The 21,976-nt window shown below is 34.2% G+C and overlaps 1 protein-coding gene across 10 annotated transcripts in view; it reads left to right on the top strand.

Moving 5' to 3' along the window:
* Window positions 1-21,976, top strand: part of DLG1 (discs large MAGUK scaffold protein 1) — a 258,605-nt gene that overhangs the window by 137,540 nt on the left and 99,089 nt on the right. For all 10 annotated transcript variants that reach the window (XM_073895197.1, XM_025876309.2, XM_025876298.2 and 7 more), the window contains 4 exons: window positions 8,427-8,480; window positions 16,491-16,541; window positions 19,220-19,344; window positions 21,398-21,567. In XM_073895197.1, coding sequence (XP_073751298.1) covers window positions 8,427-8,480; window positions 16,491-16,541; window positions 19,220-19,344; window positions 21,398-21,567 — 400 coding nt within the window. The remainder of the gene's footprint in view (window positions 1-8,426; window positions 8,481-16,490; window positions 16,542-19,219; window positions 19,345-21,397; window positions 21,568-21,976) is intronic.

Raw genomic sequence — 21,976 nt, 5'->3', positions numbered from 1 at the left:
GTCCCTAACAACATCACACTATATTTGGAAATTGTTGAGACATTACATAGCCTTGTAGTTATAAATGATAGATCTTAGAGGCAGATTGATCAGGTTTGGAATTCCAGTCCTACCACTTTACCAGCTGTGTAATTCTGAGCAGTTTCCGCTTCTGTTAACTCATCTGTTAACACTGAAGATGATAGTAGTACTAGCTTGAGATGTGTTGAAGGAATAATAACGTACGTGCAGCTGGCACATAATCTTGGCTGTTGATACTATTAGTGTTATCTCATATTTCTTTGAGACAGTAAACCAGGGAACAAGTTAGAAAAACAAATGAGGATATGTGCACAAGAGAAAGGCTTATTTATTCTACTTTGCCTCATTTTAAGTTTTAAATACACTATGAAAGTCCATGTAGGGTAGATCAATCATTTATGTTGTATAATGTGAAAAGCCCGTAGGTGTGCCTCATTTTTCCAGAATCAGTTACATGTGTTCCTGATTAATCAAGTATGATATGGACGTTATAGAGATTAGTTATAAGTGATTAAAATGTCCTCAAATGCTATACTTAATCTATAACCCAATTTTAACATTTTAAATGGAAATAATTTTTCTTCTAAAGATCTACTACTTTACATTTTAGATGCATCAGGATGTAATAGAAATAGAAGTAGAAGATGTAAGATTTGGAGTCTAGTCCTACCTTTGCAATTCAAACAAGTTAGTTAACCTCTACATTTTATACTCCCTTCATCTATTAAAATGGGGGATCATGCCTCCCTGACTACTTTAAGATGAGGTTGAGGATTAGGCAAGTTAGATAGAGAGACAGAAAGCCTAATTATAGACTGTGTGTGTGTGTGTGTGTGTGTGTGTGCATGTATAGTCTAATTGTAGAAGTTTTATACTTTTCAGAGTACTTTTATGTTGATTTTTTAAATTGTTGAAAGCTTTCCACAGTAGGAATTATTATGCTTATTATGCACAGCGGTACAGAAAAAGGCATAGTGAATGGCTGCTTGAAGTTGCATGAAGAGCACAGATTTTATAGTGAGACCTGACTACCACTTCCTAGCCTCACCCCTTTCTGGCTGTGTGATAGTGGAGAAATGACTTCAGCTTCTCATAGCCCCAGTTCTCCATACAGATATTGACCTATTAAATGTCTTTTTTCCACCCCAGAGTAAATACTCTGCTTTAAAACCAGATGCTTTAGACTCTATTTCTACCAGTTGTAGGGATCTGTCATGTAATTCAGATATTTTAAAAATGCTTTATAACTAATTTGTTTGTGTAAAATTCTTTGTACATACTCACATATGTGCTTTGGAGGGATTGGTGTTCATTCGATTTTCTATTATTGTTCCAATCATGTCATTACTAAGATGAATATAACATTGTCCTTGTCCTCTAGGAACCTACTGTCCATGCAAGAGACAAATTAACAATTCCCGCATGACATGAGAGTAGTTACATAAGAGGTACAGCCAGTGTAGACCATTTTTTATTGCTTTTGGACCATTCAAGTTTCACAAAACATCTGAGCATTTAATCTCAAGTCATTTGATCATTAGTATAATCTAAAGTATGACTTGATATATTTTCATTTTACTGGTAATCTTAAACAGAAGAGCATACTTCGAGTTACCTTGATGAGCCTTTTTAACCACCCACTAATATCTGACTGCAGTGCCCTTATTATTCTATTTGTATTTTGTTTTACATTTTCAAATAATTTCAGACTTAAGAAAGTTTCAGTAATAGTGCAGTGAATTCCCATATACCTTTGCCAAGATCCCCCAATTCTTAACGTTTTTACCTACTGTATTTGCTTTATCATTTGTCTTCCTCTGTAATTATAGTACTTTTTATGAATCATTTCAAAATAAGTTTCCCTCATGTCCCTTTTACCTCCAAATACAAAGATTTTATAACACTAAATATTTTTTCCTAAGAACAAAAATACTACCACAGTACATGAGCTACATCAGAAAATGAACATTAACATAAAATTAGTATCAGATTAATCTGCAGACATTAATTACATTTTGCCAATTGCCCCAATAAAGTTCTTTATAGGAAAAACAAAAATAGGTCCTTTGGCCAGTCCAGGATTTCACATTGCCTTCATGACACTTTAGTCTCCTGTAATCTGGAGTAGCCCCACTGCCTGTCTTTCATGAATGTGGCATTTTAGAAGAAAGCAAGCTAGTTATTTTGTAGAATACATTTCAATTTGTCTTTGATGCATTTGCATAATTAGAGGTCATATATTTTTTCCAATTTTTTTTAGTTGAAGTAAAATACACATAATGTAAAAATTTACCATTTTACAACCATTTTTAAGTTTACATATCAGTGGTATTTTTTTTTTTTTAAGATTCTCTTTATTTATTTGAGAGAGAAGACAAGCAGGGGAAGCGGCAGAAAGCAGAGGGAGAAGCAGGCTCCGCACCAAGCAGGGAGCCTGATGAAGGGCTCCATCCCAGGACCCCAGGATCATGACCTGAGCTGAAGGCAGACACTTAACCAATTGAGCCACCCAGGCGCCCCTTCATATCAGTGATATTAAGTACATTCATACTGTTGTGCAACCATCACTGTCATCCATCTACAGAACTCTTTTCATCTTTCATATGTGAAAAGCTCACATTGTGCTCAGTGGTGAAAGACTGAAAGCATTTCCTCTAAGAATATATAGAAAATAAAAAGTGATGTTAAAATTGTTACAGTAATATTAGTTTTTTTAATTGCCCTTGTATTTATCTTTACTGAGATCTTTATTTCTTCAAACACCTTGTGTTACTCTCTGGTGTCCTTTCAACCTGCAAGACTCTCTTTAGCAAAGAATTTTTTTTCAGGGCAGCTGTACTGGTAATGAGCCCCTCCGCTCCGCTTTTGTTTATCTGGGAATATCTTGATTCCTCCCTCACACTTGAGGAACAGTTTTGCCAGATACAGGGTTCTTGGTTGACGGAGGTTTTTTTTTTTTTCTTTTAGTGCTTTAAATATATTGGCCCACTGCCTTCTCACTTCCAGAGTTTCTCATGACAAACCTGTTGATAATCTTATTGAAGATCCCTTGTATATAATGAGTCACTTTTTTCTTGCTGCTCTCAAAATTCTGTGTCTTTGTCTTTCAACAGTTTGATTACAGTGTGTCCCAGTGTGACTCTCTTTGAGTTCATCCTGCCATGAGTTTGTTGAGCTTGGATGTTTGTATTCATGTGTTGTTGTTGTTGTTTGTGTTATCATCAAATTTGGGAATGTTTTGGTCATTATTCTTCAGATATTTTCTCTGCTCCTTGATCTCTCCTCTTCTGGGACTCCCGTGATGTGTGTGTTGGTCTGCTTCATGGTGACCCAAGGTCCCTTATTGTCTGGTCATTTTCTTTAGTTCTTTTTCTTTCTTTTCTCAGACTTAATAATTTCCATTGTCCTTTCTTCAAGTTTGTTAATTCTTCCGCTTGCTCAAATCTGCTTTTGAATTGCTCTATTGAATTTTTCATTTCATTTATTGAACTTTTCTGCTCCAGAATTTCCTTTTGAATTTCTTTTAGGTTTTCTATCTTTTATAGATTTTTCTTTTATCTTTTATAAATTTTCCCATTTTTTCATTTTCTTTGTCCACCTTCTCTTTGAGTTCTTTGAACATCTTTAATATGGTTGTTTCAAAGTCTTTGTGTAGTAGAACTGGCACCAGGTTTTTTAAAGGCCGGCCCTTCTTTCTTTCCTTTCTTCCTCCCTTCCTCCCTTCCTCTTTTCCTTTGAATAGACCACACTTCACTGTTCTTTGCATGCCTTTTGGTTCCTTTGCTGAAAACTGGACGTTTGACTCTTAGGATGCTGTAACTCTGGAAATCAGATTTTCCTCCCTTCCTAAGTTTTGCTGTTTTTTGTTTTTATTTTGTTGTTGTTGTTTTGGGATTTTTTTTAAATTGTAGGCTATCTCTGTGCCAAGAATCAGTCTGCAGTATAAACTTAAGGTCTTCCTCAGGTCTTTTTTGGGGGCATGCACAGTAACATTCCAATTTCCCTTGTATATGTGGCTACCTTTGAATGTCCTAGATTTCAGCGTCTGACTCTCAAAAGGGGAGAAAAAGAAAAATGAAATGGTGGGAGGAGATGCTGGCCCTTTAAATCCTCTGGAGTCCCTTCAACGGGGGGGGGGGGGAACTTGTATCAATTATGGGCAGTTCAATGATGGCCACTGCCTCTTTGCACCCCTGTGATCAGGAGCAGCAGTTAGCAATCAGAGCACAGATCCCCTATATTTGGAGGATAGTTTTTGTTTGTTTGTTTTTGCCCCCCCCCCCCCGGCTTGTGCAGTTTTTGCGCCAGCTGCCACAGGAACACTTGCCCAACTAGTTGTTACAGGGCAGAGGGGTAGGAGTTAGATAGCTGCTACTATGCTAAGAGCTGAAATTGCCTGAATTAACCACAGTGTACCATCTAGTACTTCCCCTGGAAGTCGCAGGCTTTCAGTAAGCCACTCTGGAATTCAAGAGAATTCCAAAATAGTTACATCACATAGATTCTGCCAGTGCAGTCACTGTCTGGGTGACAAATTTGTGGTCTTCCTATTCTGCCATCTTCCCAGCATCCATCCTATTTGTTTTTACATACACTGTAACTTACATTGATCCCCTGAGTGATAGCATTTAACTTTTAATGCAGTGTGTCTCAAATTAGAATCCAAGATGTGTTCTCTGGGGGTTGTGAGTTCTTCATATGAAAAACACTTGTTTATAATTTAGTAGGGGAGAAGGAGACAGACATTAAATAACGTAATGAAACTTTGATAAATGGTAAAAGGAGAAATACAATGCACAGCATTAAAGTATTTTCTAAACTCCTAATTTTGACCTGTTTTTAAATAACTGGATAGAATTACTTTAGGGTTGTTTTTTTTTAATATTGCTTTCTGAAATTGTATAAGGATGCTGCAGTGTGTTACAGTAGCACACATGTGCTAATGTGAAACCCATTATTAATAAAATGCAATACTAAAAGTTGCATGAGCAAAATTATGTTTCTTAAGTCTTGTTATTGATACTTGGTCACATTCTTTAGGGGTTTGCTAGTTCCTCTTTTTTAGAATATCCCTGTCCCTTTATAACTCCTACCCCCATCTCTAATTGTATTGTAGGACTTCATTATTGTCCTAGTTGAAACATATGCAATGGTATATTAGATTATAGTATACCAGTATATACTGATAATAGGTTAACAGTAGGTTTCTATGGTTTACAGTAAATTTTCCTTTGTATTTTACTGTATCCTCACATAGTCCTCTTGGGTAAAGGCGTGTGTTGTTATCTCTTTATAGATGGAGTAAATGAGTTAAAATAACACTTGTGACTTACCTATATAGTCAGAGTTACTAAATGGTAGAGTGTGATAGAGACAGCACTAGAACCAAGTCTTTTAATAAGTATCACTTGAAGCAAGGTGCAGGGGAAGGGGTTTCTTCATTTGAAATAATTTTCAAGTAGATTCTTCTCAAGTCTTGTTGTTTGATTGACTCCTAAGTAAAGCTGATAATTTCATGTCACCTGTTCTGCTACCCACTGGCCGGCTTACAGATCCCAAGGTCTTAAACTAGCCAGATTTGCTACCATTTCTGATTTTAGCATTCTTTGCCTCATCTATTTTAAAGTATGTGCTTTTGGGGCACCTGAGTGGCTCAGTCGTTAAGCATCTGCTTTCGGCTCAGGTCATGATCCCAGGGTAATGGGATCAAGCCCCACATCGGGCTCCCTGCTCAGTGGGAAGCGTGATTCTCTCTCTCCCACTCCCCCTGCTTGTGTTCCCTCTCTCACTCTCTCTCTGTGTCAAATAAATAAATAAACTTAAAAAAAAAAATAAGGTACGTGCTTTCTGTGACCAAATTTTTCTGCATTTCTTCCTTTAGAAGTACCCTGTTCTTTAGCTCTGTTGGTAGGGTATTGTGTCTTTCTGAATTGTGTATCATACCCTTCCAACCCTTTCAAATTGTCCTACCCATTTATTTCCATTCCTACCTCCTCCAAATTGGAGAGCTAGGGAGTATTACTACTTTGTCAGATACGATTTCTGTATTTTGTAACACAAGAATTTAGAAAATCTCAAGTTACTAAGTAAAAATATAGTTTATTCCAAGTTAAATGTTTTAATTCTATACCTGCTAACACAGTCTTAAATATTTTTATCTTTATTTTAGGCAGCTAAACTGGAGGCAGTCAGGTCATGCCGCTTGAGCTTCCTTTATATAGGCCCTTACTTGAGACCATCTTTTTTGATCTTTCTTTTTAAAATAGCTAGGTTTTCTTATCCTGACATTACTTTTGGTTGAAATTCTTGCTTAATCCTCAATGTGAACACTCTTCTTTTTTGTCCAATTTCATGTTCTTTATTACCATCATTTCCCTTCAAGGATAATCATTCACTCATGTTAATTCTAAAGATATATCTAAAAATAACTTACTGTACATATATTATTAATTACAAATTATTTCACTAGTCTATATTTTTTTATTCTGAACTGAACTTCAAAATTGAAATCAATTTTATGGTGTGAATGCTAATATCTTAATAGCAACTCTAACCTATAATATTTTACAACTGCCTTAGTTATTAATCTCCTACAAACTGAGCAGTTGACTATAATTTTTTTGCTTTACTTTTTATTTAAAAATGTTAATTGGAATAGCAGAATAATGTTTATAAACATACCTTCCTTATATGTAGAGGGAATAGTACAGTGAACTCTCACGTATACTCATCACCGAACTACAACAATCATTAACCGCATAACAATCATATGCACTCATATGATCGATAATCCCTCCCATTCCTGACCTCTCATTGTCATTATTTTATTTTGAAGTAAATTTAATACTTTCTATCATTTTGTTTGTATATATTTCAATAGACTTTTTATATGACTAGAATCAAAAGATAATTTCTGTACAATGATGATGATACAAAACAACTTTTTTCACTGTATGTTTGGTAATAAATGGCAGAGGGAACCAAAAGGCTTTGTTGCCGTAATTTTTGAAGAATGTAACTTCTTTTGTAACTTTAAGTACCCTTTTCTTTCTTGCCATCCTCTGTAATCGCTTAAACAAAATACAGTGAAGTTGTGCTATTAATTTTTTTGATGAAATATTACCAATTTTAGTAATCTCTATAGGTCATTGGATAATTTCAGATATTCATAAAATCTCAAATGTCTACAAGTTGACTAGTTTATTTAAATAATAATCATACAAGTAGTATTTGTATCATGTTGATTAATGAATTTAAATAAAAAAATTTTGAAAAACAAATAGTATTTGTATTTATTAGGTTTGGTTTTTCACTAAATCATTTGAAGATTATTACATTCAAAGGTAGGACCTGCATATAAAGTATTCTCATTTTTAACCTACTTCATGTAGCCTAAATGCATATTATATAATTATTTAACCATGCAACTCTGTTGTCTTTATAAGCATTTTATCATATCATCCAGATCTAGTACTTTGCTAAAAATAGTGTAAAACATTTGAACCTTTTAGAAAAGCCCATACACTTGGAAGAAAATGGCTATTTTGTGTATAATGTTTCTTTCATACAGTTTTTATGTTTAATTCTTTAGTTAATTGGAATAGCAGAATTATTAATGTTTATAAACATACCTCCTAAAATTTGTTTAAAGGATAGTCGTTTTTTGGATTCTAAGAAAATGTCATTTGAAATGGTACTTTTATACTCTTAAATATGCAGGAGAAAGATAATTTTGAGGGGGATTATGTCAGTTTTCTGGTATGTTCGTAATATGTTCTGATATGTTTTTCATTTCTTATTTATTGCATTTTATTCTTTAAATTTTATTTCATCTACATAATAATTACTTTCCAGCTTAACCAGAAAACCAAGCTTCTTTCAGTCCATACTTAATCAGACATATGTTATTCTACTTGGGTTTTTTGTTGTTGCTTTCGTTTTGGTTTTTTGACTGTTGTTATTCTGTGAGTTGTCTAGAATAACAGGTGGAAAGCAATAATTGCAACTGAAAATAGAATTTTTTTCTGGGTGATAAAAGATTGGAATCTTCATGATATCCTCGGGAATAGAAAGCTAACGATTTCTGAGCAACTTCGGAAGAGTTCTTATGCAAAGCGTATTTGTGGATTTTTTAAGAAGGCTGGTAAACTTCTTTACAAATTTTAATTATGTCTGTTTTAGCAGAAATAATTTATTTCTCGAAAGCAAATTAAATTTAACTGTTTATACTTAATTCTTTTCATCTTGTGCGGGAAACTGGATTCGTTGATTAACATATGGAAAGCTCATATAAAATAATTTAAGAAATAGCAACTCTTTCATTTGCTTCTAACATTTGTGAATATTGATACGGAATGTATAAATTGTCCTGTTAAGCTAACACATTTACAATTCTTTTCTTAAAGGCAAATCCTCCTCCAGTACTGGTCAACACAGATAGCTTGGAAACGTCAACTTATGTAAGTTCAATTTCCTCCACACATTTAAATAATTCTGCTTTTCCTCTTCAGTTTTTGATACATATACAAAGATCACAGCTTCATATTCTTTAATACATTGTACTTGTGATGTTCTTTCACTGGTCTGTAATTGTTAAAGTACGTGAAGCAATACTGTCTCTTTTTGGTTGTTTCTTCCCCCCCATATTTATGTAAAGCAGAAATGTTGAAATAGACATTTATAGTTTATTTTTAAATTAAAATTATTAATTTTCACTAAAGGCTGTTGCTGACCAGTGGTCACTTACACAGTGCTATATATTCAGTCATTTTAGAAATCTAGTTGAGTGACTAGATTTTTAGTACCCAGGTTTATATGTACCTTCAAATATTAAAATGTTATAACTTAATACTAAATTGAGTAGTGCTTCTCTATAAACTTAACTTTGTTAAAAAGCGCTTAAAGATAAGCAGCCAGAACAGCAGAATCTAATCCAACATTTTTTACTCCAAAGGAAAATGTCTTGGAGATGTTTAAGTGGAAGTAGTTCCCATGTTTTTTTTTTTTCAATCAAATGGTACATAATTTTATAGACTGTAAAAGTCCTTTTTTCCCCATTTTTGAAATGTAGTTGATTTCAGTGTGTACTTTAAAACATTGCCTAATCCAAGGTCATGAGGACCCTTAGGTTTTCTTCAAAGAGTTTTATAATTTTAGCTCTCATACTTAGATCTTTGATCCATTTTGAGTTATTTTTGTATGTTGTGGGAAGTAAGGGTCCAACTTCATTATTTTGCATGTGGGTACCAGTTGTCCTGTCCCATCACCATTTGTTGAAAAGACTATTCTTTCTACATTGAATGGTCTTGACATGTTGTAGGAAACCAGTTAGTTATAAATATATGGGTTGGAGCACCTGGGTGGTTCAGTCAGTTAAGCATCTGACTCTTGATTTTGGCTCAGGTCACGATCTCAGGGTCATTAAGATTGAGCCCTGTGTTTGCCTGGTTTTCTGTGTGGAGCATACTTAAGGTTCTCTCTCTGTACCTCCCCCCTGACTGCTTGCGTGCATACTCTCTCTCTCTAAAAAATAAAAAAGAAAAAGAAATACATGGGTTTATTCTGGATTCTTAATTCTCTACTAGTGATCTGTGTGTATCCTAATGCCAGTACCACATGGTATTAATTACCATAACTTTGTAATATTTGAAATCAGAAAGTATAAGTCCTGCAACTTTTTAAGTTTGTTTTGGCTATTCTGGGTTCTTTGTGTTTCTATATGAATTTTAGGATCAGCTTGTCAATTTCTGCATGCAACAAAAAGACAGCTAGGATTTTTATAGGAATTGATTTGAATCTCTAGGTAAAAGTGGGCAGTATTTGCCATCTTATCAATATTATGTCTCTAATCCATGAACACGGGATGGCATTCCATTTGTTTACATCTTTAGTTGTTTTCATTTTCGGTGTACAAGTCTTAGACTTCTTTTGTTTAACATTTATTCATGAGTATTTTACTCTTTTAATGCTGTTGTAGATGGAATTGTTTTCTTAATTTTATTTATGGATTTGTCATTGCTAGTATATTAGAATATAATGGATTTTTTGGAATTCATTTAGAAATATAATAGATTTTGATCTTCTGTCCTGCAACCTTACAGAACTTATTTGCTAATGTTTTGGTGTAGATTCCTTTAAATTTTGTATATAAGATCATGTCATTTGCGAGTAGAGATAGTTTTACTTCTTCCTTTTGTAATCAGGATGGATGGATGGATGTATGTATGTATTGCTTAATTGCCCTGGCTAGAACCTGCATTACAATGTTTAAGAGAAGTGGCAAGAGCAAATATCCTTATCTTGTTCCTGATCCATGGTAAAAAGCTTTCAGTCTTTTACTATTAAGTATGATGTATTATACTCAATTTTTAGTATTAATTGATACAGTTTCATTGGCATTGGGGTTGATTCTGTCTCTGTGCATTCCTGCTCTCTTTTTAAATAGTGAAAAATATTAAGGGAAGGCAAAGTTAAAAACAAAAATTCTGAGTTGTTGAAATAATTTGTTGAAATTTGTTGAAATAATTCTCATCTGTTTGTCTTTTTTTTTTCGTTAAGACATCCTACAAATAGTGAAGGTTAGGAAAATTCATTCAATTTGACTTTGGTAGTTTTCTTACATACTAAAAGTGTCTTCAGTTTTTCCATATATAATATAATGGATAACTCCCAATATTTTTAAAAAAACCTAAATGTTGCTATTCATTATTTAGGAAACTCTTATAAGTAAATTCTTCTGCCATTAGTACTTTTATATTTAATTATGTGAATTTTTCATTAGGAAGAACATTTTCTTCCTTCCAATACGTTTTTATTTAAATTCTTACCTTATGATGGTATATAGGTTTGAAGTTTTTAATTGCCTGAGATTATGCATTAATAGGAACTGTGAGTCACATGACTGTTGATAGATAAAATCTTGACTTTCAATATTAATGTATAGTTAGAAAGGAATTACTGAATTGAACCTAAACAACAAGTAATTAGTAAATTAGGCTTCTTTTTAAATCTTCCTTTGGAGAAGCCTTACGCTATAGGATTCCTCTGTCCTGTTCAGATATATTGGTATAGGCTGATGAGAAAATGAAAATCTTTGGGCCTATAAGGGACTGAGGACATCTGAGTTATAAATTTTCCTCTGCCTCTTTATGGCATATATGTATCCATAATTAAAACAAATTGTATTAAAAAGAAAAAATTTATACAACTTAAAAATTAATAAGTGCTGTTCCAGTATACTAGCAGCAACTAATTATAAATAAGTCAATTAACTCTGGCAACAGAAATATGAAATACCTAGCAATCAGCTTAACAGGAAATTATAGAGTTTGTAATAAGAAAACTATAAAACTTTGCTGATGGCATCAAAGAATACCTAAGTAAGCAGAGAACAGAACTTACTGCTGAGCAGGAAGATAATGTAGAGATCATCATTTTCCCCAGATGAATCTGTAAAGTTGGTATAGTACCAGTTATAGCCCCAGAAAAGAGAGCACGTGTGTTTGGGGGGCAGGGAAGAAAGGGAGAAAGGAATGAGATAAAATGAAAGAGGAAGAATTTTAGAATTTACTTTCTCTGTTGCACTGGTCACATTTCAAGTGCTCAGGAACTATATGTGGGTAGTAACTCCGGTATTGGACAAGACAGATTATAGAACATTTTATCATCACAGAAGCTTCTGTTGAACAGTGTTGATGTATAGAAAAGTAAAAACTCAAGAATAGTCAAGAAAAATTTAAAATAAGAGTAATTGTGAGAGATTTCCCTACCAAATGATAAAACATAAAGCATCATTAATTAAAGCAGCAGAGTTGTGGTCCCAGACTGGATAGATCAGTGGAATACAACTTAACCTAGACATATGTTGTATAATCTGATTTTCTTTCCTGGTCGTGTTTCTTTTAGATTAGTTGCTCTTAGTTACAGCTTTGTAGGGTTTTTTTCCCATGAATGTTAGGATTTAATATTTAGGAATTTACCACCTATTCTTAAATGCCTTTATAATTTGTACCTTTTACCCAGACTGCTGCCATAACTTCTTCACCAGTTTACTTTTCTCCAGTTGCTCTTCTTCTGTTCCAAACTACCATAGCTCCATTCCTGGAAAATCTGTTAAACCTATTTGATGCCCTGAAACTTTCAAGAATATTTCTCATTGCTTAGTACAGCATTCCAGACCTTTCACAGTCAGGCCCCAGTTGACTTCTAGTTTCTGCTCCAGCTTTGATCCCCTACACAATCCCTTTTGTTGATAGGCCTCAACTCAAAACCTAGAAAACATTAGCAATGACTGTTCTCAGGAAGTATTCTAGATCTACTCTCATATTTTTAAAGAAGAAAAAATTATTTTGTCAATAATATATTCATTTTGCCTAAAGATCAGTCTCCTCTGGTTTTATTCTCATGTTACATCTCCCCCATCCTGCTAATTGAGAGTAATAAACCTTATATAATAATATAAATAATATATCAGGCAAGCATTTTATTCCTATTGGAAGCCACGTTTTGTAAAGATAGAAAAAGAAAACTAAGCAAACCAACCATTTTGTAGTTTTACTGGAAAACATACTGCTGTTGAAAATATTACACCACCATTATTTTTTTCACTTTTAATGAAGTGATACCTACAGAGTAATTTGTAGTTTTGGTAATGTACTTTTGGCATTTTGAAGCCCAGTTTGAATATGTTTAAAGTTGTTATCAAATTGTCTCTGTATATGAAATTATAAGACAGTTTTAAGTTATTGAGGGTTTAGGACTAAAGTCATTCAGACTTCCTATGGTCTTCTCACTTTTCACCTTTTTATGATCACTCTATGCTTCCTGGAATCCTCACTAGATCTCAGTGACTCAGCATTAAATTAAGCACCCAAGCATATTTACCATATATTTACCTTTTGAGAAGGCTTAATGGTGAAAATCTCAAATTTCTAAAAACAGAAATTAAGGTCACAGTATAGAAATTTTACTTATTAACACCAAAAGGGCAATATAAGCACACTTATGTTGAATGTTTTCCAGAATAAAATTTCAGAGTATTTGGAAATAAACAAATGAACAAAAATAGAGCCCAGTGTAGCAGTTTTGAGATTTGGCCAAAGCCATGTGCCGAGGAGAATTTATTAACTTTAATGGATGTTTTTAAAAATAGAAGAGTAATCAGCATAAATGAATTGGGTGTTCAGCTCAAGAAGTTAAAAAAAAAAGTCTGAATAAAGTAAAGAATTGAGGGGCACCTGGGTGGCTCAGTCGTTAAGCGTCTGCCTTCAGCTCAGGTCATGATCCCAGGGCCCTGGGATTGAGCCCTACATCGGACTCTGCTCAGCAGGAAGGCTGCTTCTCCCTCTCTCACTCCCCCTGCTTGTGTTCCCTCTCTCACTGTCTCTCTCTGACAAATAAAATCTTTAAAAAAAAAAAAAAAGAAAAAATTGATAAAAATAAAAGCAGAAAGTGATAGCATAGAATGGGATAGATTAATCAGTATTAAAACCACTTTGATAAGGATTGAGACTTTTAGCAAGTCTGAGCAAGGAAAAATAAAGATGTTACAGATAACCTTTAGAATAAGGAAAGTGGTATAGCTGCAGATATGGGTTTTCTTTTTACTCATAAAAAAAGGACTTCCAGTCAAGTTGGTAGGCTGTGTATATGTATAAACCTCCTGCATTCTAGATGCATAGAAATCTGTTAGAAGGTGGGGGAGGGACAGTAAAATAACCCTAAACTGAGAAGGCATTTTGAGATGAGAAAACAAAGCAGGCCACTCCATACAGTTTACACAGTTCTATTCAGGGTAGCTTGCTGACCAGCAGAGAAGGGTGGATTCGGCTGGTTGACAATCCATGGCAGCTGCATGGCTATTCTCCATAGAGTCTGGGCCTCAGTTCACAGATTTTATAGAGTGAGGGAACTTGCAGAAGGGCATTGTAGTGAGATTCAGGGGTTCACATGCACCTAATTAATTACTAAACTTTAATTGGATCTTGTGGAACCATCTGTACATCAGGGAAGGGAAAGACTATATTACCTCTTAACAGATTTGTGGGAGGCCAAAGCAAGCCTCCCCACATCCAGGCCTTGGTGGGCATTTCTAAGATACGTATTTTAATCTCCAAGGGGCATGGAACTTGCGGTGCCCAGAAGTCATCAAACATATGAACAAGATGAAGGGCCAAAGATGGAGTTATTGTCAGCACTCCTACAAAATGAAAGATTAAAAAAATATATATTTATATATGCATTCATAACATCTCAAAAACAAGAAGAAAAGCTATTTAGGTGAGAAAGGGAGTTAAAGTAGCAGTTGGATTTGAATCCATTAGAGCCACGAGAACCCAAAAAGGTAGAAGAGATGGGTTTCAAAAGCCCTGAAGAAAAAACCCTTAGGCCCTAAACTGGACCTGAATTAGGGGTGCTTTCTTATAGTATTGTGAAGAAAGCAAAGTAGCTTACATAGATGTCATTATTCTGTTGTTTCATTATTCTGTCACTGTGTAACAAACCACCCTGAAACTTTAGTGGCTTAAAAAACATAACCTAGTTTAAAAATATTACTCCCTGACTTTTATGCTTATTTCAGATTTAAGGTTTAATAATATTGTTTCAAAAAAAAAAAACAGTTCATTATTTCTCGTGATTTCCAGGTTAACTGGAAGGTTCTTCTTCATATTGGCTGGGGCACTGGAAAAGGCTGGAAGATCCAAAATAGTCTCATTCATGTGACTGGCAGTTGATGATTGTTGCTAGTTAGGAGTGCAGCTGGGGCTCTTGGCCAAGGGCCTTAATTCTCCTTCATTTGAATCTTCCCATGGGCTATTTGATCTTCCTCACATTATGGCTCCTAAGTTTTTTGTTTTTTTTTTTAAGATTTTATTTATTTATTTGAGAGTGAAAGAGCACAATCAGGGGGAGTGGCAGAGGGAGAGAGAGAGAAGCAGGCTTCCCACTGAACAGGGAGCTGGACGTGGGGCTCGATCCCAGGACTCTGCGATCATGAGCTGAGCCGAAGGCAGACGCTTAACCAACAGAACCATACAGGCGCCCCTATAGCTCCTAAGTTCTAAGAAAGTACCTTCTAAAACAAAGGCAAATATTACAAGGCATCACGTGACCTTCAGAAACCACACAGCATCATTTGTGCCACATTCTTTTTAAACAAAGCTCATCTAGAACCTGCCTAGATCCAAGGGAAGGAGAAATAGATGACATCTCTTGAGGGTAGGATGGTTTAGTCATGTTGCAAAAAAACATTTAGGATGGAAGATGGGAGGCATCTAGAGAAATGCAGTTTATCACAATCCCTATTTGACTTGATCAAGTATTTTGCCCAGCCTCATATCATCAGAAATGTTAAAGCTATGGCATGAACCTGAATTAATCTGATCCCAAGGATTATTCACCTTTCACCAGTGGCCCTCACTGTGGAAATTACTACTTCCAGGAGGGAGTAGGGAATAAATTGGAAAGAATAAGATAAAGTGCCTGGTCTATAAGATGTTGAGCAAGAACATGAATAGGGAATCAGATTTGGACATGAAATATATAAGTGAAATTTGTGACAGAGGAATCACCTAAAGTAACAGATGCAGAGGTGGGAACTTGCAAGATATGTGAAGGAAAGAGCAAGTCATTCAAATTTAATGGTATGTAACACTCATGAAGAAGTGAATTATGTATATTAGGAATGAAGCTAAGTGATAGATTGGGGTCAGTTCATGCAGAGTCTTGTATGAGAGTTTCTCAAAGTTTTGGAGCAAGTACATTATTAGATATGGGCTCCAGAAAGATCCATCAGTGTAAAACACATTAGAGTTATTTGGGCAGCAAAGAATACTAGTCCAAGAGTTGGGTAGATTACATTGGCAGTAGTCCAGAGGAGATTAACAAAGGCTTGAATCAAGGTAATAGAGATGAGAATGAAGAGATGATGGTTTTCAGAAAAATTGAAGTATTCAAATCAGTAAGAATTGGCACCTGATTAGATGTGTGGATCAAGGCAGTGAAAAGAGTTGAAGTTCCATAATATTAAAAGCTGTATGGGGACGTCTGGGTGGGTTCAGTCGGTTAAGCATCTGCCTTCAGCTCAGGTCATGATCCCAGGGTCCTTTGATGGAGCCCCGCATCGTCAGGTTCCTTGCTCGGGGCGGGGTGGGGGGAGGGTCTGCTTCTCCCTCTCCTTCTGACCCTCCCCACTGCTCGTTCGCATGTGCTCGCTCTCTCTCAAATGAATAAATAAATTTTTTTAAATAAAAGCTGTATATGAAAGTCATAATATCATGAATGTCAACTCAATCACACTTGTACTCTTCTATTCCTTGAAAATTTTACCTAAAATTATTAAAATGAAGCCAAATTATTTGATTACTATCACATTTAACAGGTTTGCATTAATAAATCATACAAAAATTATGTCTTGACATTTCAGATTTTATATTCTAAATTTCTGTGCTACTTCTTTTTTCCCCCATTAGGTTAATGGCACTGATGCAGATTATGAATATGAAGAAATCACACTTGAAAGGGTAAAAGCTTAATTATCTTAAGTTTTTATGCATAAATCTGTTGCTTAAAGAATTCTTTAAATATACTGCTCTCTCATATAGAAATCAAGGGAAACGATCTTTCAAAAACAGAACCATGTAATATTAGTTTCTTTAAGTATACATATTATAAAACTAGCCATGGTATTTTTAGAACATGTTGCTTTTCTTTAATAACTTTTTTTAAATAAATTTTTATTTAAAATAGTTTTAGATTTACAGAAAAGTTACACCTAAAGTTTCCATTTATCCTGGCCTCAGTTTTGCCTATTGTTAACATCTTATTTGTTTCAACTAATGAACCAATATTGACATAATATTATTAACTAAAGTCTATACTTTATTTGGTTTTCCTTAGTTTTTATGTTTTTCTCTTTCAGAATCCTTTCCAGAATACCACGTTACACTTGGTTATCATGTCTCCTTACATTTCTCTAGTCTGTTTCTCAGATTTTTCTTTTTTTGTTTTATTTTTATTTTTTATATAAAACATTGATTTAAAGTATTTAGTATGCTAGTAATATGCTTATTGTTAACAGTTTTCTTTTTTAGCAAAATGATAACCATAGTTCTAGTGGACAATATCCTATTGAAAATTTATGCACTCCCCCAGTCAGAAAATAATTTAAGGGTGCGATTTAGATATGTAAATTTTCTTATAATATTTACCCCTTAAGAATATCTGCATTCAGGGGGCACCTGGGTGGCTCAGTCACTAAGCATCTGCCTTCGGCTCAGGTCATGATCCCAGGGTGCTGGGATCGAGCCCCGCATCGGGCTCCCTGCTCCGCGGGAAGCCTGCTTCTCCCTCTCCCACTCCCCCTGCTTGTGTTCCCTCTCTCGCTGTGTCTCTCTCTGTCAAATAAATAAATAAAATCTTAAAAAAAAAAAAAAATCTGCATTCAAATGATGATGTATTTCAGTAATGCCATGTTGTCTGAGAAAGCATTTTGAGAAATAAAGTGTTTCACAGAAGTAAATTTCCTAAGTAACTGAATGTCTGTTTAAGGCTGAAATTCTAGATAATTAGATTTGTTTATATGTGAAGCCAGAATGGATTCTGAGTGAAACTAGACCTGAGAGGGTCTTTTACATGTATACTAGATCTTTATTGCCCACTACCTGAATTTGGGTTACTATAATGTAGTATGCATATTTTAATATGCTATTTTTTTATTTAGGTTTTTTTCCAGCTTTCTTGAGATATAGTTGACATGTAATTCTAACTTTTTATCTTATTCATTCTTCATTCTTTCCCAGTGCCCTTTAAATTTATTTAGTTAGGACTGGACATTGTTTTTTCACTTGCTAAAAAATTGAGTACCAGGAATTGGAGAGATGTTGTTAAAGGATGCAAACTTAGATGAATTAATTTCTGGAGATCTAATGGACAGCATAGTGGTGATTATAGTCAACAAGACTATATTATATACTTAAAAATTGCTAAGAGACTAGATCTTAAGTGTTCTCACCACAGGAAGAAATGACAGTTATGTGACATGATAGGGATGTTAGCTAAAGCAATGGTTATAAACATATTGTAATATATAAATATGTCAGATCAATACATTGTACACCTTAAATTTATACAAAGTTATATGTAAATTATATCTCAATTTTTTAAAAAACGAAGAAGAAGAATGTGAGTACCTGAGTGACTTGGTAACATCACACAGCCATTGATACTATTATTCGTATTCTAGTAACTCTTAAAGACTTTAGACAAAAAAAATTATTAAAATAGAATTTTAGGACACATCACAGTAGAGGGAATATTTAAGCTATTTAATATTAACAGTTAAGTAATCAGTTCAGATGTATCTGCTTACTTGCATTGCCTGAAAGCCAGAGTTAGAACAGTTTTGCAAAAATAAACAATTTTTTAATACCGTTGCTTAGAACAATTGTCTTTAAAGACTTTTTCGTAGCAGTAGAAACTTTTCTTCAAAGAAAATCTTATTCAGAAATATAGTATGTAAAAACTAGCATTGCTTTGGCAAAATTGACTTTGTTATCAAGAAAACTCACCAATTAACTTCTCAGGTTGGACTTTCAGTATTAAAAAATGCCTTTTGCTATTCAGGTGTCTTGGTTAGAGATGTCAGGGATGGGGGAAAAAAACGTATCAAGGATGATGACTTAACAGATACAATTTGGTCATTTTAAAGTCATCCGATGGCAAGGTTAGTAAAAGAAAAGCACCATCCCCTACCCCATTTTTAAAAAGCTGAAATAATGTTAGTTTTACCTACTCAGAAATAATTGCAGTGGGAAGATCCCTTCACTTTTTTTCTCTTAGGAGACATTTGCCTTACCAAACATGAGTGAGATACATTCTAAAAGAAGAGACCTAATAGTGACACCCCTGCAGATGGGTGACTGATCCAAGGGCAAATTGCACATACTTTGAAAGAAAGAACCATAATAGACTATACTTCACAAGTACTTGTTTAGTACCTACTCAGAAGTAATGCCTTTGAATTCTTCATAGAGAAAAAAGAGCTTTCCTTAATATTTCTTAATTTAGAATCTTCATATCCCCTACACAGACACCTTTATGTATATGTTCCCTGAGTTAGTACAGTTTCTAGCTTCTAAACTGACAGGAACCTATCTATAAAGGTAATTCTTACGCTCAGTTTTTTGTCCTTTATCCCCAGGGAAATTCAGGGCTTGGTTTCAGCATTGCAGGAGGTACGGACAACCCACACATTGGAGATGACTCAAGTATTTTCATTACCAAAATTATTGCAGGGGGAGCAGCTGCCCAAGATGGAAGATTACGGTATGTTTTGCATTTTATGTTGTGATGCTGAATACACTTTGTATATTTTTCTCTAAGCAGATTGAACAAGGCATCTATACAAATAAACACTATCATAATAACCAACATAAGGTAGATGCTCAAATAAACGAATGAGATAATTGTGCACTAAGCATTGTTTCCCCCTTTTCATTTAGGAATTTAGTTTTATCTCAGATATTATAACATGTTAAATAATAAATTTGATTGATGGTTTTAAATGTTAGCAAATTGGGGGCACCTGGGTGGCTTAGTCGTTAAGCGTCTGTCTTCAGCTCAGGTCATGATCCCGGGGTTCTGGGATCAAGCACTGTGTCAGGCTCCCTGCAGGGAGCCTGCTTCCCTCTCTTCAGCTTCCCCTGCTTGTGTTCCCTCTCTCACTGTCTCTCTCTGTCAAATAAGTAAATAAAATCTTAAAAAAAAAAATGAGCAAATTTATAGAAATCAGAGAATTCCCTTTGTTTTTAAATATATTCACAAAATCTTTTCCATTTATTTCCTGGGTAGGAAACATGTATATAAACTTAGGATACAAGAGATGATATATATCTGAGTTTGTATTCCATACCACAAAAAGTAAAGATTATGCAGATTTTAAATAAATTAATACATTTTCTTAATTGAGTTAATGAAAGTAATATTGGTCTGTTTAAATTCAGTGTTCCATTGTAGAAGATATCTTTAGCACACTTGGTTGTTTCCTTAGGCCATAGATTATGGCACTTTTCCTATTTCCTTGTTTGTTGGTTTTTATATATAAACATATGTGTGTGTGTGTATATATACATATATATATATATGGTAACAGTCATCAGTGTTAGGACTAAGGATTTTTATATGGTCTGTTAAAAATAACATCTGTTTTTAAGGCTGTTGTTGGTACCTTCTGAAGCTCTTCAGTTTCTTCTCACTGGATATGACAGGTGATAGATTAATGAAATCAGTTGGATATAAAATTAATAATTTGACCATTCATGTAAATGCAGACATTTACTTCCCGATTCTGTTACTGGTCTTTTATTTGTGCTTATGTGAAAATTAATGTGTCCCATCTGTTTCACTGAAGAACATACCTTTAATACTTTAATATATCACTGTCTTCGCATACAGAGTTTCTTTCCTCTTAAGAAAGCTATTATTAGGATCAGTTTTAATATTTTAATTGTCTTTTCTCCTTCCCTGCCCAATTTCAGATGATTTTTTCCCCCTAATGCAATGTTATGCAGTTTAAACTGAGACCAGAGCTAGGGGGGGAAAGTTAGGACTAGAACAAATCAAACTTTAAAAAAATATATTACTGTGTCAAATTAAAATAAATTATATGAGAAACCTTTTAATTAAATGAATGTAATCTTTAGCTTCATATAAATTTCAAGAAATAACTTTATTTTTTTAAATGTATCTAGTTTGAAAAAGCAAGTCAAAAAATTATTTTTAGATATATCAGTGATTATCTCAGTTTTGCCACCACTGTCTCTGTGACCTTAAACTAATTATTTAGTCTGAACCTCCATTTTCTTTTCTTTGAGTCACAGCTCTGTCAGTCATTATCTGGGTGACTTTAGGAAAATTATTTTAACTCTTTGTGCCTTAATTTCTCCATTTGTGAAATAGGAATATAAATATATAACTACCCTTCAGGTTGTTGTAAGGGTTAAAACACTAAAACAAGTACCTGGCAGGTGATTATTGTTAAATAAATACTAAAATGCTGAATAAATAAAGCATAAAGTACCTTAACGCTTACACAGTAAGCATACAAGAACCGTACAAATTATAGCTGTCATTATTATTTAATATTTTTGTGTGATAATCTGTTGTTTGCACTTTTTTTTGCTGGCCCTCAGAAAATATTTGTATTTATTTATATGAGTATTTGATACTGTGGAATTTAACATGAAGTTTCTTCATATATATTTTCTCTAGTAAATAATTCTCTTTACCTTAAAAATGAAAATGACAAAAAATTATCAAAGTGAAAATTAGATATTTTAATATTTAATTTTTATTTTTAATATTTTGGGTTTTTCCTCAGGGTCAATGACTGTATATTGCGAGTAAACGAAGTAGATGTTCGTGATGTGACACATAGCAAAGCAGTTGAAGCATTGAAAGAAGCAGGGTCTATTGTACGCTTGTATGTAAAAAGACGGAAACCGGTATCAGAAAAAATAATGGAAATAAAGCTGATTAAAGGTCCTAAAGGTATGGGGGTGCCTGGGTGGCTCAGTTGGTTAAGCGTCTGCCTTCAGCTCAGGTCATGATCCCGAGTCTGGGATTGAGCCCTGCATAGGACTCCCTGCTCAGCAGGGAGTCTGCTTCTCCCTCTGCCCTTCACTCTGCTCATGCGCTCTCTCTCTCTCAAATAAATAAAAAGTTAAAAAAAAAAAAGTCCTAAAGGTATGAAATAATCAAAGATTATTAAGAAATTACTGAAATAAATGTAACTTTATCAATTTATTTGTTACATTCTAAGATTAACAGTACTGGTAATCTACAGAATGTGTGTGAATTTTTGGAATTTCTCCCTCATTTCTGCTGATTTTTGTCTTCAGGAGAATTCTACTTAAACACTTGTAAGTCATGTATAGTGTTGCTGTTTTCTAATTATCAG

The sequence above is a fragment of the Callorhinus ursinus genome, unplaced genomic scaffold, assembly GCF_003265705.2.
Source record: "Callorhinus ursinus isolate GAN/ISIS: 27379988/994484 unplaced genomic scaffold, GSC_fseal_2.0 scaffold1, whole genome shotgun sequence".
Taxonomy (NCBI): domain Eukaryota; kingdom Metazoa; phylum Chordata; class Mammalia; order Carnivora; family Otariidae; genus Callorhinus; species Callorhinus ursinus.
Note: the sequence above shows the minus strand (reverse complement) of the source record. Positions and strands in the feature narration are given on the sequence as shown.